This window comes from Aulostomus chinensis, chromosome 6 (assembly GCF_037954235.1).
Source record: "Aulostomus chinensis isolate RoL2024-O1b breed Wild chromosome 6, RoL_Achi_v1.0, whole genome shotgun sequence".
Taxonomy (NCBI): Eukaryota; Metazoa; Chordata; class Actinopteri; order Syngnathiformes; family Aulostomidae; genus Aulostomus; species Aulostomus chinensis.
This window is the reverse complement of record NC_141325.1, coordinates 16,264,779-16,277,500: the sequence shown is the minus strand read 5'-3', so window position 1 is coordinate 16,277,500 and position 12,722 is coordinate 16,264,779. Positions and strand designations below refer to the sequence as shown.

Genomic DNA, 12,722 nt, shown 5'->3' with positions numbered 1-12,722 from the left:
CAGATGGATGTAAATGTATATGATGTATGTCGACTCTGCTGGCTGGGGTCGCCGGCTGCTTCACTTAGCAGCAGCAGGTTGTGAGTGGCTAACGCCAGCCTCACTTAGCGAGCGTTCAACAACTACAAACAGATATACACAGTTTTAAGGGTTGGTCGTCTATCACTTAAGCAGGTTTGTTAAGAATGAGACAACCATCATTTTCACCTTCCGGATTCTGTTTGCAACGAGGAGTTGCTGGCTGATGATGAAGGTTTGACCGCCAGAAGTGGAGAAAGCAACGGGAGCAGTAGAGCGACGCCACGAGTTGAACAGTCCACTCACTAATTGTTAAACCAAGCAGGCCAAGGTGTTTCATCATGTTTGTGGTGATCCTCCTTTGGTAGAAATTGTTTTTTCGCAAATGTTGCACTATGCTACTCCTTCTTCTTTCAAATTAAAATGAAGCCAGACTTTTGAGCATTTTTTTGCAGTCCATGTTCAGACGACTGATATTCTTGCTAGCGGATGCACAGAGAACGCAAAGCGGAGCGATACACGCCCCGAAAACAAACTCGTGTGGGCACTCGGAACCGAAAAAAGAATCGAAATTCAAAAGGCTGCTTAACGGTCCCGGAACCGGACGTTAGGAATCGTTTCCTATTTGGAACCGGTTCTCGGCACCCAACCCTAACCACAACTGTCCTCCTCTGCTGTCTTCCAGGGTAAGGGTGTTTGACCTGCGAGTCGGCTCCTCTGTGGCGTCTGTGTACGCTCACCATCTGGGCGTCACCTCGGTGCAGGCCGATGATTGGAAAATTGTTAGCGGCGGTGGTGAAGGATTGGTGTGCGTGTGGGAGATGAGGACGGGAGCTAAACTGTGGGAGATGCACAACAGGTGGGAACCGCTGAGAGGAAACTGCATGCAACACAGAGATGATAAAATATTTTTTCCATCGGTTTTTTTTCCAAATTTGTTTTTGTCATTGGGATTTTTAAATTTGCTCCTCTTACTGCTAGTTCAACAAATAAGTCTTATTTCTGGCTTATATCTATACAAATGATTAATTCAGAAGAGTATTAGGACCAGGGATAACAATAATAATAATGACCCAAAGAAAATTTTCAGTCAATTAGTAATAAATATGACATTTCAATATTAATGTCAAGCATTTGGGATTAATAACAAGGAAATTCTTTTTCTTTTAGTACATAAACATATTCCCCTTTTTTTCCATCTTATGACTGGCCCAAATACTCTTTCATGTGTAGAAGCCATATTTTGGAGCCAGTGTAGTACCATGACACCGTACAAGTCAGCGTGCAAAATCTCATTTTTTATGAAAGCTATTTCTGCATATTAAGTAGATTTTCTTTCATCTTTATATTTATATGACAAACTTTTTGTAAAAGATGATTATCAAGGTCAAGTTAAAATTTCAGAAATACAAGTTTTATGTGAAAGGTATTGTTTCTCCGCCTGCAGGCATCCTGTAAGGCATGTACGTTTCAACACCAGCACCTTGGTAACCGCCAACATCCCAGATGACAAATCACCGCGGGGGGCCTGCATCACAGACGATGACCTCACAGCTCACCGCAGGTCACTTATCTCTCTCCCACACACGTCTTGTGTTTTGAAACAATTTAATTCTGAAGCAGAAATAAATCTGCCTTTCCTCAGGGTAAATACAAAATAATTCAAATAAGAAAATAGTATTGCATATCCCCAAAAAATCCACATAACTGAATGTTAATTAATCCCACCCCTTATCTTAAAGCTGCATTTCTCGTCTACGGATCCATATTTGAATATAAGAATGATCCACCAGGGCTTCAAATATGCTCTGGTACCTTTAGGGAACAGTTCTCCAGTTGCAGCCTGACAAGAATGTTTTCACTCTACAGACACAGGGGAGTCATCTGTCATTATGACTTCTCTGAGGATGCCGTTGCCCAGGATCACATCCTGCCCATCTGCAGGTCTGACTACACAGAATCTCACGGCTACAACTACAACATCAGTCTGACGGTGCCGTACGACAGGCTGTCTGGCTCTCATGGTGCTTCTGGCGTATAGATGAATGGACCATGGGAACTTTCAACACCTTCATAAGTGTGATTCCCCAAACCGTACTATTTTATTGATAATTTATGTGTTATATTTTTGACTTAAAGGAAGAGTTCAGATTTATTGAGATTGGTTTGTATCTATGGGAAAGGTTTTAGCTTTAGTAGAAGACGGTCAGCACGCTCGTGCAGACAAGCTGACAACAGCAACGCTCGTAGGCTCAGCATTCCACCGGTGAGAACAGAGTCCTGGAGAAAACTCAGCCAATAAAACTCCACCTAAAAAAAGAATAATAACATCCATCTACATGTGCGGTATATTTTTTTCACCTTTCACCGCTTGAACTGAGCTCTTTATTTCGGCTCTACATTTTTAACTGCTTTTGTATTCCCGCGCTTACCTGTATTACTTCATAGCGACACTGGGATTGTCTGACTGCAATAGGAAAGCAGTGACAATATTACAAATATAGTTCACATGTAAACAAATATTGCTTTATTTTGGCAGATAAAGTTTTTCTGTGACCCTGACATCCACAGCAGCACACTGCTAAGCGTTGCTGTCAGCTGCAGTTGCTCTGACCCAAATCTACTGAAGGTCAGACCTTTGTAATAGGATCACTACCTCACACAAGCCCGCTTCAATAAATCTGAATTGTCCCTTTAAAAGGTCCATCAATGTCGAGACCTACATGAAATGTGTTCTAGATGTCTTTACGTTAACCCTACATTTTCCATGAATGCACAAACCCAGACAAACATGATTTTAATCAAGCTAATTTTGAGGGTTTTTTGTTTTTGGTTACCTCTCAGTGCTGCCATATTACCTTCAGCCAGTCGGTGGTCAACCTGCTCACAGGGTTGACTTTAGTAAATTTGTTTTGACTACAGCTAACAATGCTGTGTTACCCAAAAAAGAATTACCAACACAATGTTAGCTACAATGGCTGTATAGGCACTACTGGACACGGCTGATTCTAAGCTAGCAAGACACATTAGCCAAGGTCACTTGTAGCTATTCTATTTAAATAAACATAAACAATTAAACAACATTAACTAGTCAGGTGCAATGTTGGTCATTGTGATTAAGAAGGTAACGACTGCCATGATAACTTGCTACTTCATGTCCAACTTGTCTTTTGTCGTGGTTTTGATTGAGCGACCCCTGGCAGAAGGCACCACATGTGCTAGAGAGCTTTATTGAGCTTGTTTCAAATCAAGTGTTTTGGAAATGTACCATTGGACAGTGTATTATCTGTAAGTCTGCTTGTATTTAAGTTGATTTCAGCATACCTGGTGGTGCTCATGACTTGTTAAATTGTACATATGAATCACTTTAACTTCTTATGCAACATCATAACATGTCATCGTTCTGTGAATGGGTTTTGATACTTTTTTGTCCAGAAAAAACATCTTAAAATATGCCATATTTTCAACATTTCTTGATTTTATTTGGTTGATTCATGTAATTTCAGTGCAATGTCTGTAAAAATTCACTTTTAGGAAAGTAAAGTATAGAATTTGTTAACTGAAAGTTTCTGGATTTTTTTTTGGGAGGGGGGAGGGGGTGTAGAACAACATCTAGCGACTATTCTGGAGCTGCAGAGGAATGGCATCTGTCTGTCTCATTGTTTGGATGCTGGCCAGCACAGATGACCCAGGAATGCCAGCGCTGCACTTCAGCATCAGAGACACAAACTAAGTACTAAGAAACCTCAAGATTACATGCTGGTAATACACAGGTCAGTGGAACAGCTCCAATCAGAAGAGTAGTGTGTTAATGTGAAACGATGTAACTGATAATTATGATGAAGAAGAGATGCAAATGCGTCTGATCAGCATTCTTCAGAGTACTTCCACCAGCCTGTAAAACGTTTAACTACACTAGCATGCAGCGGTCAGTCTTTGTAAGTTGTATAAAAAAAAAAAATGTGTGTTTATGACTGTTTCTCAATCCCTCTCCAAATATTAGTGCTTGAGACATATTTGGCTCCATTCCATTTAAGGACTGGAGACATACGTTCTGCTAAAAACAGCAGAAACATGAGTTTCTTTAAAAGAACTCCTTCAAGAGTTTGATTTTGATTTTCCACAGCGCATTGTTGTGGTGTCAACATCCAAGAAGCGGATGTGCATCCTAGACTCCATCTCAAGACCTTTTAAAATCTGTGGAACAAAACAAGAATTTAGTAAAACATGGACATTTGGAAAAAAAAAAAAAGGATTTTAGATCAAAAAGTTGAATAACACAAACCTGTTCAAAATGCTCAAATGTAATCCCTTCATAGAATTCATCTGGACCCTGAAATGATCAATACTTCAGTTAATTTTCAGCAGAACTGTAAATCTGAGGATTTCTTTCAATAGTTCCATTACCATGTGTGGCACATTTGTGCTCGCCACCTCCAACATGGCAGCATCTGCTATCGCCTTGGCAGCTTCCTGCCCGATGGATCCGCTTTTAGACAGAAGCTCCTCCACCACCTGATGGGACCAGCATACACAGTTTGATCTTCACAGGGTTTGCACAGCAGCACGCCTCAAGGTGACAGTTCCAGTAACACCGGGTACACGCCCACCCCCCCACACACACCCTCACCCCCATGAGTCAGGTGACAACTTGATAAGGAACGACTGAACGTTTAAGCATGTACAGTTAATATTTACCAAAGAGCTGAATTCTGTTAGCCCTCCCTGTTGCTAACTTGCCACGATAACCTTGATTTTATTCAGTCTATGTCAGTGTTTAAGTTGGTCAAATGTGGCTAGATTTAATCAAACAAAATGGGGAAAATTCAACTTCTTCTGTTTCAGACTTAAAGAGCAACAAAACCAAGGACATGTCAGGTTATGATTGTCTTTCATTCTTCTTTTAGGAAATTTGCTTTATTCTACTTTTTAAATGTAGGTTTTTTTTTTAAATTTCATTTCAAGTGACCTGCACTTCGATTACAACTGTTTCAACAGCTGTCAAAAACATCAGGTGTTTTTTTTTTTTTTCTTCCCTTAAATTCATTTTAAATTCACCAAAAAAAAAGGCTTTTTTTCATTGGAAAAAATAAATCCCTGCTTCAAAAGTTCAGCATTTACATACAGAGCAGTTAGGGCACCTGTTACTTGTAGGTGGTTCTGGAGCTGCTAACTGAACACTCTAACTGGCATTATTAATTGGGTTAATTGCACCAGCGTTTACCTTGCTATGACATGTCAACACGGCAGCTGTGAAAAACACCAGTAAAGTCTGTCAGAAAAGCTGAGCGGGCGAATTAGGTCCTATCAGGTCATATCTGTGCTTGCTTCATACTTACTGAAATCCTTCTTTTAATAACTGGTGTAACCAAGAGTATCAGTAAATTAAATAAAATCTTCTCCATACAAAAACAAAATAAAACAAAATCTATAGAATATCACCTCTAGGCAATATTTTCAATACTAAGGATGTATTGCCCAGCCCTAATATGAGATGAACAAAATCTTGGAAACTACCAAGAAAGAACATGAAATAGTCTGGGAAAAGTTCTTAGTAAACATGAAGTATTTCATTCTACTCTTTTCTATGGGTAAGTGGAACTTGAATTCCTAAGTTTGTGTCAAACTTCTTCTTCCAAAGTCAAGCATTAACTTGAACGACTGTCTTTGGTATTTTAAAGTTCCATTTCCAAGAGTCATATTCTTTGGTTTCACGACTGTACAACAGGATCTGCTGGGGTCTAAATTCAACCAAGGGCCTGAGAAACACGAGTTCTGCTCGTAAATACTTCCAGATTAAATTCCTGTATTGTTTAGAACATGACTTTCTGATATAGTGAAGAACAGAAGAGTGTCTTTTCTATCAGCGTAACTTCTTTTTCATCGGCTGAGGCCTTCGCGACTGAGCCGTCTTACCTTCCTGTACTCCTCCAGGGTGATTGTGCCATCGTTGTCGGTGTCGTGCATGTTGAAGAGGACTGTGGGAGCAGAGGAGAGGAAATGATGAGGGTGTTCTCATTTCTGAGGAACTCTTTGTCATTAACTCAGTGAACACACTGAGCAGAGTAGCAGAGGAAGCTGTGACAGGAGGGATGTTTACCCAGATCCAGCGATAGAACCAAGCTAAATAAAGCGTAATGTTATGTCTCCTTCGGGCCATGGTTAAATGCAAAGAAACACACTGAGGAAGTGGAACACTATAAAAATGCCACTAACTCTGATTATTAGTGGCATTTTAAAGAATCAAGCCAGTGGGAGTTACTCAACCATCTGGGGCAATAACTTGGACAAATAATTTGCTTTCTTAGGCAATGTCCAGTGACATTTTGACTTTTCTGAAATACCCACCGTGTGTCTCAACAGCCTCGATGTCATATTGGCTTGGGAATGCTTGTTTTTCCAACTTATCAATGTGACAGCAGGAAGAGTTGTGTTGATTAAAAAAAAAGAAAAAAGATTGTACTGTGAAGATGGAAACATATAACTGGTGTGGGTGAAGGCGAGAGCAGGGCCCCGGCGATGATTGATCTTGAGTTTTTGTGCCACCATTTCTGTAGTCGGATAAATGGGTTTGTGATGGTAGCGTGACCGTCTTTCTCAACAACAAAGGAGAGTGTAATAAAATAACAACCTGTGAGTGTAAAACGTCACTCCTTGTCTGGTGTGTCACGACGATCGAGCCAGAAGTCGTTGAACTAAACAAGAAACAGGACACGCTTATAAGAAAAGGCTTCTTTTTTTTTTTTGCCAGACAACCTTTCTGAAAAATTTGTCTTATCTTGAAGTCTGCCCTCATCTACACCTTCAAGTGCCCATAAAGTACGACTAGATGCGGATGCAATAAACAACAAACCTGACATGGAGGATTCATCTAAGCTCATGGACGATCAAAGTACTCAGGGTGCACGTAACTCCTCCACGGAGGCAATGTGGTTACAGAAAATAAAAATCTGTTCAGAAATTTTCTTCACGATTGCCAAAAATAGATTCTCCAGGTCACAGATCCAGAACACGACCCAGAAAATCTCCAGGAGCGTAATACTCACCTGTCTGACATATCGGCTCAACAAAATTGCTAAAAATATAGTCTGATTTCTCAGAGAAAATGCAACGCAAACATTTGATGGAAAATAATACCCTCTGGATCACAGATGCAGAATACAACGAGAGCCGTTCTTTGAACCATTTCACGTCAGGGGAGGTGATCAGAAATTGTCTGTATGTCTCAAGAAAAAGAAGAAAGATTTCCTCAAACATTTAATCCTTTGTCTTTTGTAAAATCACCTGTCTTTGCACCGCGTTCCATCAAATAGTATTGATTCGTTTTTGAGAGAAAACAGAAACAACAGTATCCTACTGTGTCCATGGATTTGCTCGAATTCAATGAATTTCAATGTGTATCGTGTCAGGTGATGTATCAGTATCAACTATTTCAGTTGAAATCGTTTTTCATTCATGCATATTCATCAACACCCATTAGTTTTGGTGCCATGAACCAATCGACCCAAACTATACCTGATGCCATAAAGTAGCTAATCAACCCATTTGTTAACCCACCTTGATTAAAAAAAAAGTGACTCCCTGTGACCATAACCAGTCAGGAAACACACAAAAAGGCAAACTGAGAGACGATGACACACTTAAAATGTAAAATCGAATATTTCTTTTAGAAATACCTCTAGGAGGAGATAAACACTTCAAATAGGTGACATCTAATAGGGTAAAGGATGTTTGCGAGTGAAATCTGGGTTGCAAATACGAGCCGTCAAATGTTTCCATCCTCGTGACAGTTGAGGTGTTAAAGCTTCTATTCCTGACACCAGCGACGGCATGAACATCTACCAGCATGAGAGCAGGAATCCCATGCATCAACACACTCTTTGTGGAGCGTTGGTGAAATGAAATAGTCCAGTGTCCTGACTGGAGGGTTCACACGGTGATGACAATGTACTACAGTAAGCTCCTGGTCACATGAAGAACCAATAAATCATGTTCCTGTGACTTCCAGTATAATACCGTTATCAAAATAGAGTGCGGTCACTTACAGCGAAGCTTCTCTTTCCTCATGGCTTCTTTCTCCTCTTCTGTGGTCTTCAGCGTTGGAGGGATGAAGTGGGACATGACCATGAGGAACTGCTCAAAGCCGATCTCCTCGAAGGAGCCCGCTTCATTCTCACGCTGGTTCCTAAGGGACAGAGTGAATAAAAGTTAAAAGGACCAACTCGGGCACCCCGGTGCCGCACCGGTAAAGTGCATACCAGGTGGGCCAAGGCCTTGCAGAGAACTGGGATCGATTCCAGCCCGGGTCCTATTCTGCATGCCATCCCCCTCTCCCTCCTTCCTTTCCTGTCATTTCTTCACTATACTATCTAATAAAGCATTAAAAATGCAAACAAATAATCGTTAAAAGGGGTGGGGTGGAGGAGCAACCACAGGGAGAACATGTTAACCCCACACAAAAGGAACCTAGGATGGCCGAGATTATGATTACTATTGTCCATTGCTTGGTCAGCAGCAGCAAAAAGTGCACTTCAGATTACATTATGTGCACATTGCCTACCTACTCGTGGCCTCCTTAGTTTGTAATTTTCGTATTGGAAGTTATGTTCCGATCCGATTATGTTCCGATAGAAGATTGCTGTTAAATATTTTGCATCTGGTCTCTATAAATAGAGGCTGTGTGCATGACATTTACGTGGACATGGGACAGACAGGTTTGCCCCAGGCATGAGGAAGTGCTCGCATGAAAATGTCAACAACTGTCATTTCTTATAGCCGCACAACCCTCATTTTCATGCTCTTTCCTTAAGTTAATGAATGAATTACAAGCTTCTCAAACTATTTCACCCCCTTTATCGGCAATCTCTAACCATTATGGTATTGGGTGTCAAACAACACACCGACCAGTTGGATTAAAATTCTTCAAACTTTCCTGTCGCGTAGCAGCCATGTCGCCTATTTCTCTGCTACATTTTCCACACACATCTGTGAGTTCTCTTTGTCTGACTACCGGCAGGATTATACAAAACCTACCAGACTGAATTCTAGAACATTCGGTGAAGGGATGTAGCATGGGCCAAAGAAGGACCCTTTACATTTATGTCATGTCTGTTGAATACATGAAATAAGTGCATATCAAACTGTACTTGATGGAAGGTTGATGACACAGCCAAGCAAGAGTCTGTTCAGTTATAAGGGAAGGTTCACACATTTTTCATGCATTTGTCAGTGCCCTCTGCTTTGCCCTTCAACAAATTAACAAGTTTGAAGTAAAATAATTAGATTGCTGCTTTTTTCAGCCTGTGGTTATGCAGCTGAAGTTAGGAACATATACCCAAATACATAAAATGACAAGATCTATTTAGAGGGAGTTCTAATACACAGTTTAAGAAATATGCATAGTTGTTTTTATGTCAAGAGTCAGGTAAAAGCTTCATACATACCTCACATATATATCCTGTATGGTACAGATGCATGCCTCTGAAGGCTGGTTTAGCTTAGCATAAGGACAGGAAATTGTGGCGCAGCTAGCCTGAAAAACTGGCTTGATTTGGGTTGGCCTGATGTGTTTCAGCTCGCTCTACGTCTTTCAAACAATATTTGAACTGGCTAAAAATATCAAAACCTGAAAAGTTTTATTCAACTAATCTTGTCTTAACCTCTTTTTCATTTTGGTGATCTTTGTTTTGGCATCAGAAACATACATTTTGAATTTTGTTCCTGGTCAGAGAATATTTGTCAGTTACTGTTGGCCTGAGTTCCATCCATCCATCCATCCATTTTCTTCCACTTATCCTGTTAAGGGTTGGGGGGGCTGGATCCTATCCCAGCGGCTTTTGGGCGAGAGGCAGGGTTCACCCTGGACAGGTCACCAGTCCATCACAGGGCCAACACATAGAGACAGACAACCATTCACACTCACATTCACACCTACGGTCAATTTAGAGTATCAATCAGCCTCGTCCCCTCTTGATGTCTTTGGACTGTGGGAGGAAGCTGGAGTACCAGAGAGAACCCACACAGGAACAGGGAGAACATGGAGACTCCACACAGAAAGATCCCGTGCTCAAGTTGGGCCTCGAACCTGAACCTTCTTGCTGTGAGGCGACAGTGCTGACCACTGCACCACCGTGCCGCCCTGGCCCGAGTTATGTCACATTAATAATCTTCACCTGGTAATAGTGAGTCTCTGTAGTATGAGGCTGGCCATCTTATAAAGGTAACTCCTCTCTGATGCTTTTATCTTAATATCAAACCACGACTTCAATCTTGTGACAATTATAGGTGAATGCTGGAATGCAAACTAACTAAACTCACTGGGCATTAGCTCATGCTAAGGTGGTTGGCATTTTCTTGTTTCTTAAAATAGCATTTGATATCATCCCTCTGGTAATATGCTACCCTTTATGGGTTTGGAGTGTAGAGAGTAATTCTTCTGATTACCTACAACTCATACCTTTAAGAATGGATTCTTTTTTTCAGTTCTCAATCATCCCCACAGCAGTTGGTATCTAATATTTACTAAGTGACAAAATTTGAGAATTAAAATTACTTCAGGAGGACGGCTCTTAAAAAAATCATATAAAAGGAGATCTGGTTCGTACCCACCTTTTATCAAAAAAGGCCTCAACAATTTGCTTCTTTATTGGATTGTTGGCAAGGGCCGGTATGCTGTCCAAGTCTTCTCTGCTGCAGTGTGACAACAGAAAGGTCATTATCATAAAACACATACGACAGAACCAGCATGTTTGAATAACACTGCACGTTGTTTATGGGAACGAACTCAATGATGAGCTGTCAGGAAAAATGACCTTAACACCTATGTAAGGTGGTTGTTTCTTTTTAAACGGGAACACAGTCATGTTAATGACTGCTAGCATGCCACTTCGGCGGTTTGTGTTTATACTACAATGAGTGTGTGTGCGTGCGTGCGTGCGTGCGTGCGTGCGTGCGTGCGTGTATCAGGTCCGTTCGTCTGACTGCATCAGCATTATACAGTATTTGCTTGATGGTGTGCATTAGTTCAACATGTATCATCATATATGCTTGTTTTTGCCAACCTAAGCCTTCATATCGCAGTTGACATAAATACCCACAATTAATCACTCCAGCTACTATGCTGGTAATATTTCATTTTCAGTCGTGGCTGAAGGGTTTTCATTAAAACCAGGGGTGCACTTTCAAGTCAGGATTTTGTGACAAGTGGGTTTTATCAGTAGTATTTTTTTTAAAATCACCTTATTGTCTCTTCATTTCCACTCAGCTGCTGGAATCGCTTGTGAAGGTTTTTAATCTGCTCCACAGAAACTAATGAAACACACAAGAAAATGCTTATTAGAGAACGTGGAATTAGAAAATGTCAAGAGTGGGAGTAATGATTTGTATTAAGAACTGATCAGGTGCTGCTCAACCAACAATCTAATGACAAAGCAAACACGCTGAGCACCACAGGGGCTTTTTATACCATTTGAAAGGGTTCTTTGAATCATTAACTCACTGTGTGGACTAGTTGCCACACAAAGATTTACACATCACAACCTGACTCTGCCAGGCCCCCCAATCAAGACCAGTTTGGCATTTTCAATGTTTTTTTAGTAAACATCAGTTCATTTTGACCAGCTCTTCCTCTCTTAGAAGCTGCTACATGTGTTTGTTTGCAGTAGCAACTGAGCGGATAATGTAGACAGAGAGAAGGAGACTTCATGCAAAAACGAGTTTGTTGGTTTTAGAGGGTGTTTCTGGCAAACACAACATGTGTTAACATACAGTTACATGGAGTAATTAGCCAAATACAAAAACAGAGATTTGCTGCTGGTTTTGTAATCATCTAAGAGGCAGTATAACCTCCCGCTGATTGCAGTGGAGAACAGAGTGGAACTCCACTTCAAGGAAATAATAAAAAAGTTCAAAGTCTCACTCACACTTACAACAATATAGGCTATGGCATAAACTCTATATCCCTGGCCCAAGTCAGAAGTGCAAGGTTCATGCACTTTCTAAAAGTATATCAACACACTTCCACTCTTGGCTTTTTGTTTCATTTCTGCATTTAACTTTCCCATCCTCTCTGAAAGACGGAATGCAGTTTAAGATAACGGATAAGAAACTTTCAACAAACTGAACCTGTTCCACGGATGAACACAAAATAAATAGCCAACAGACACTAAATACAGGCAGATACTGAACTCTGTTTATAAGGAGCTTTACTTGGATATCAATCAAATGATCGGTGACTGCATCTAAAGCTTTAGGATCTGTCAAACTGTAAAGCGTTTTAAACCATTTCTAATCACTGTAGTCATCTTTTGTGCACTTGTGTTAATTGTACTTATTCATTTTCGTGCATGGCACAAAAAACAACAACAACCAAACTTTCATTTCCCGATTACCACTCAGCATGTTAAATAGACGATTTGCACACCCTGACATCCGTTTAAAAAAGGTATTTTGTCTACTTACATCCAGTTTTGTCCACCAAGTCTTGGTACTCGTGCTCGGTGCGCGTCTGTGAAGCTCCCATCGCTACTGCTACTCCTCCGCTGCGTCAAAACGCACAATCCGGTTGGACTGCTGCAACTTTCCTGCTCTGTTAAAGCTTCATCGCGCTGCTATCAGTCGGTCAATACAACTCCAGTCCGCTGGCGTCTTAAAGTAGAAACATCTTGCATCCTCAAGGTCCTAAATTCATACAGCCTCAGCGTGCG

At 40.9% G+C, this 12,722-nt stretch overlaps 2 protein-coding genes across 3 annotated transcripts in view; one reads left to right on the top strand and one right to left on the bottom strand.

Moving 5' to 3' along the window:
• fbxw8 (F-box and WD repeat domain containing 8) overlaps nucleotides 1-3,568 on the top strand; it is a 23,723-nt gene extending 20,155 nt beyond the window's left edge. Inside the window, exons 11-13 of the mRNA XM_086205221.1 lie at nucleotides 704-877; nucleotides 1,466-1,582; nucleotides 1,888-3,568. Of these exons, the coding sequence (XP_086061347.1) occupies nucleotides 704-877; nucleotides 1,466-1,582; nucleotides 1,888-2,059 (463 nt within the window). The 3' untranslated portion in view covers nucleotides 2,060-3,568. The remainder of the gene's footprint in view (nucleotides 1-703; nucleotides 878-1,465; nucleotides 1,583-1,887) is intronic.
• tesca (tescalcin a) lies at nucleotides 3,301-12,722 on the bottom strand. 2 transcript variants are annotated; one of them, XM_086206807.1, is made up of 8 exons: nucleotides 12,478-12,722; nucleotides 11,256-11,325; nucleotides 10,627-10,704; nucleotides 8,064-8,203; nucleotides 5,935-5,996; nucleotides 4,426-4,533; nucleotides 4,304-4,351; nucleotides 3,301-4,215 (listed from the first exon to the last, which is right to left on the bottom strand). In XM_086206807.1, exons 1-8 carry the CDS (start codon nucleotides 12,536-12,538, stop codon nucleotides 4,117-4,119), a joined length of 666 nt encoding a protein of 221 aa, XP_086062933.1. In that variant the 5' UTR covers nucleotides 12,539-12,722; the 3' UTR covers nucleotides 3,301-4,116. The 2 variants fall into 2 exon arrangements, with proteins under 2 accessions (XP_086062933.1, XP_086062932.1); XM_086206806.1 differs by having other exon boundaries at nucleotides 3,304-4,215; nucleotides 10,627-10,707; nucleotides 12,478-12,720.

What these genes read in the sequence shown, in the direction of transcription:
- tesca (XM_086206806.1), bottom strand. Translation starts at nt 12,538, where the DNA reads ATGGGAGCTTCACAGACGCGCACCGAGCACGAGTACCAAGACTTGGTG. An exon ending in GAGGAAAGAGAAGCTTCGCT is followed by an intron (nt 5,997 to 8,063) that starts GTAAGTGACCGC and finishes CTGCTCCCACAG; the next exon opens with TCCTCTTCAACATGCACGAC. An exon ending in CATTTGAGCATTTTGAACAG is followed by an intron (nt 4,216 to 4,303) that starts GTTTGTGTTATT and finishes TTTGTTCCACAG; the next exon opens with ATTTTAAAAGGTCTTGAGAT.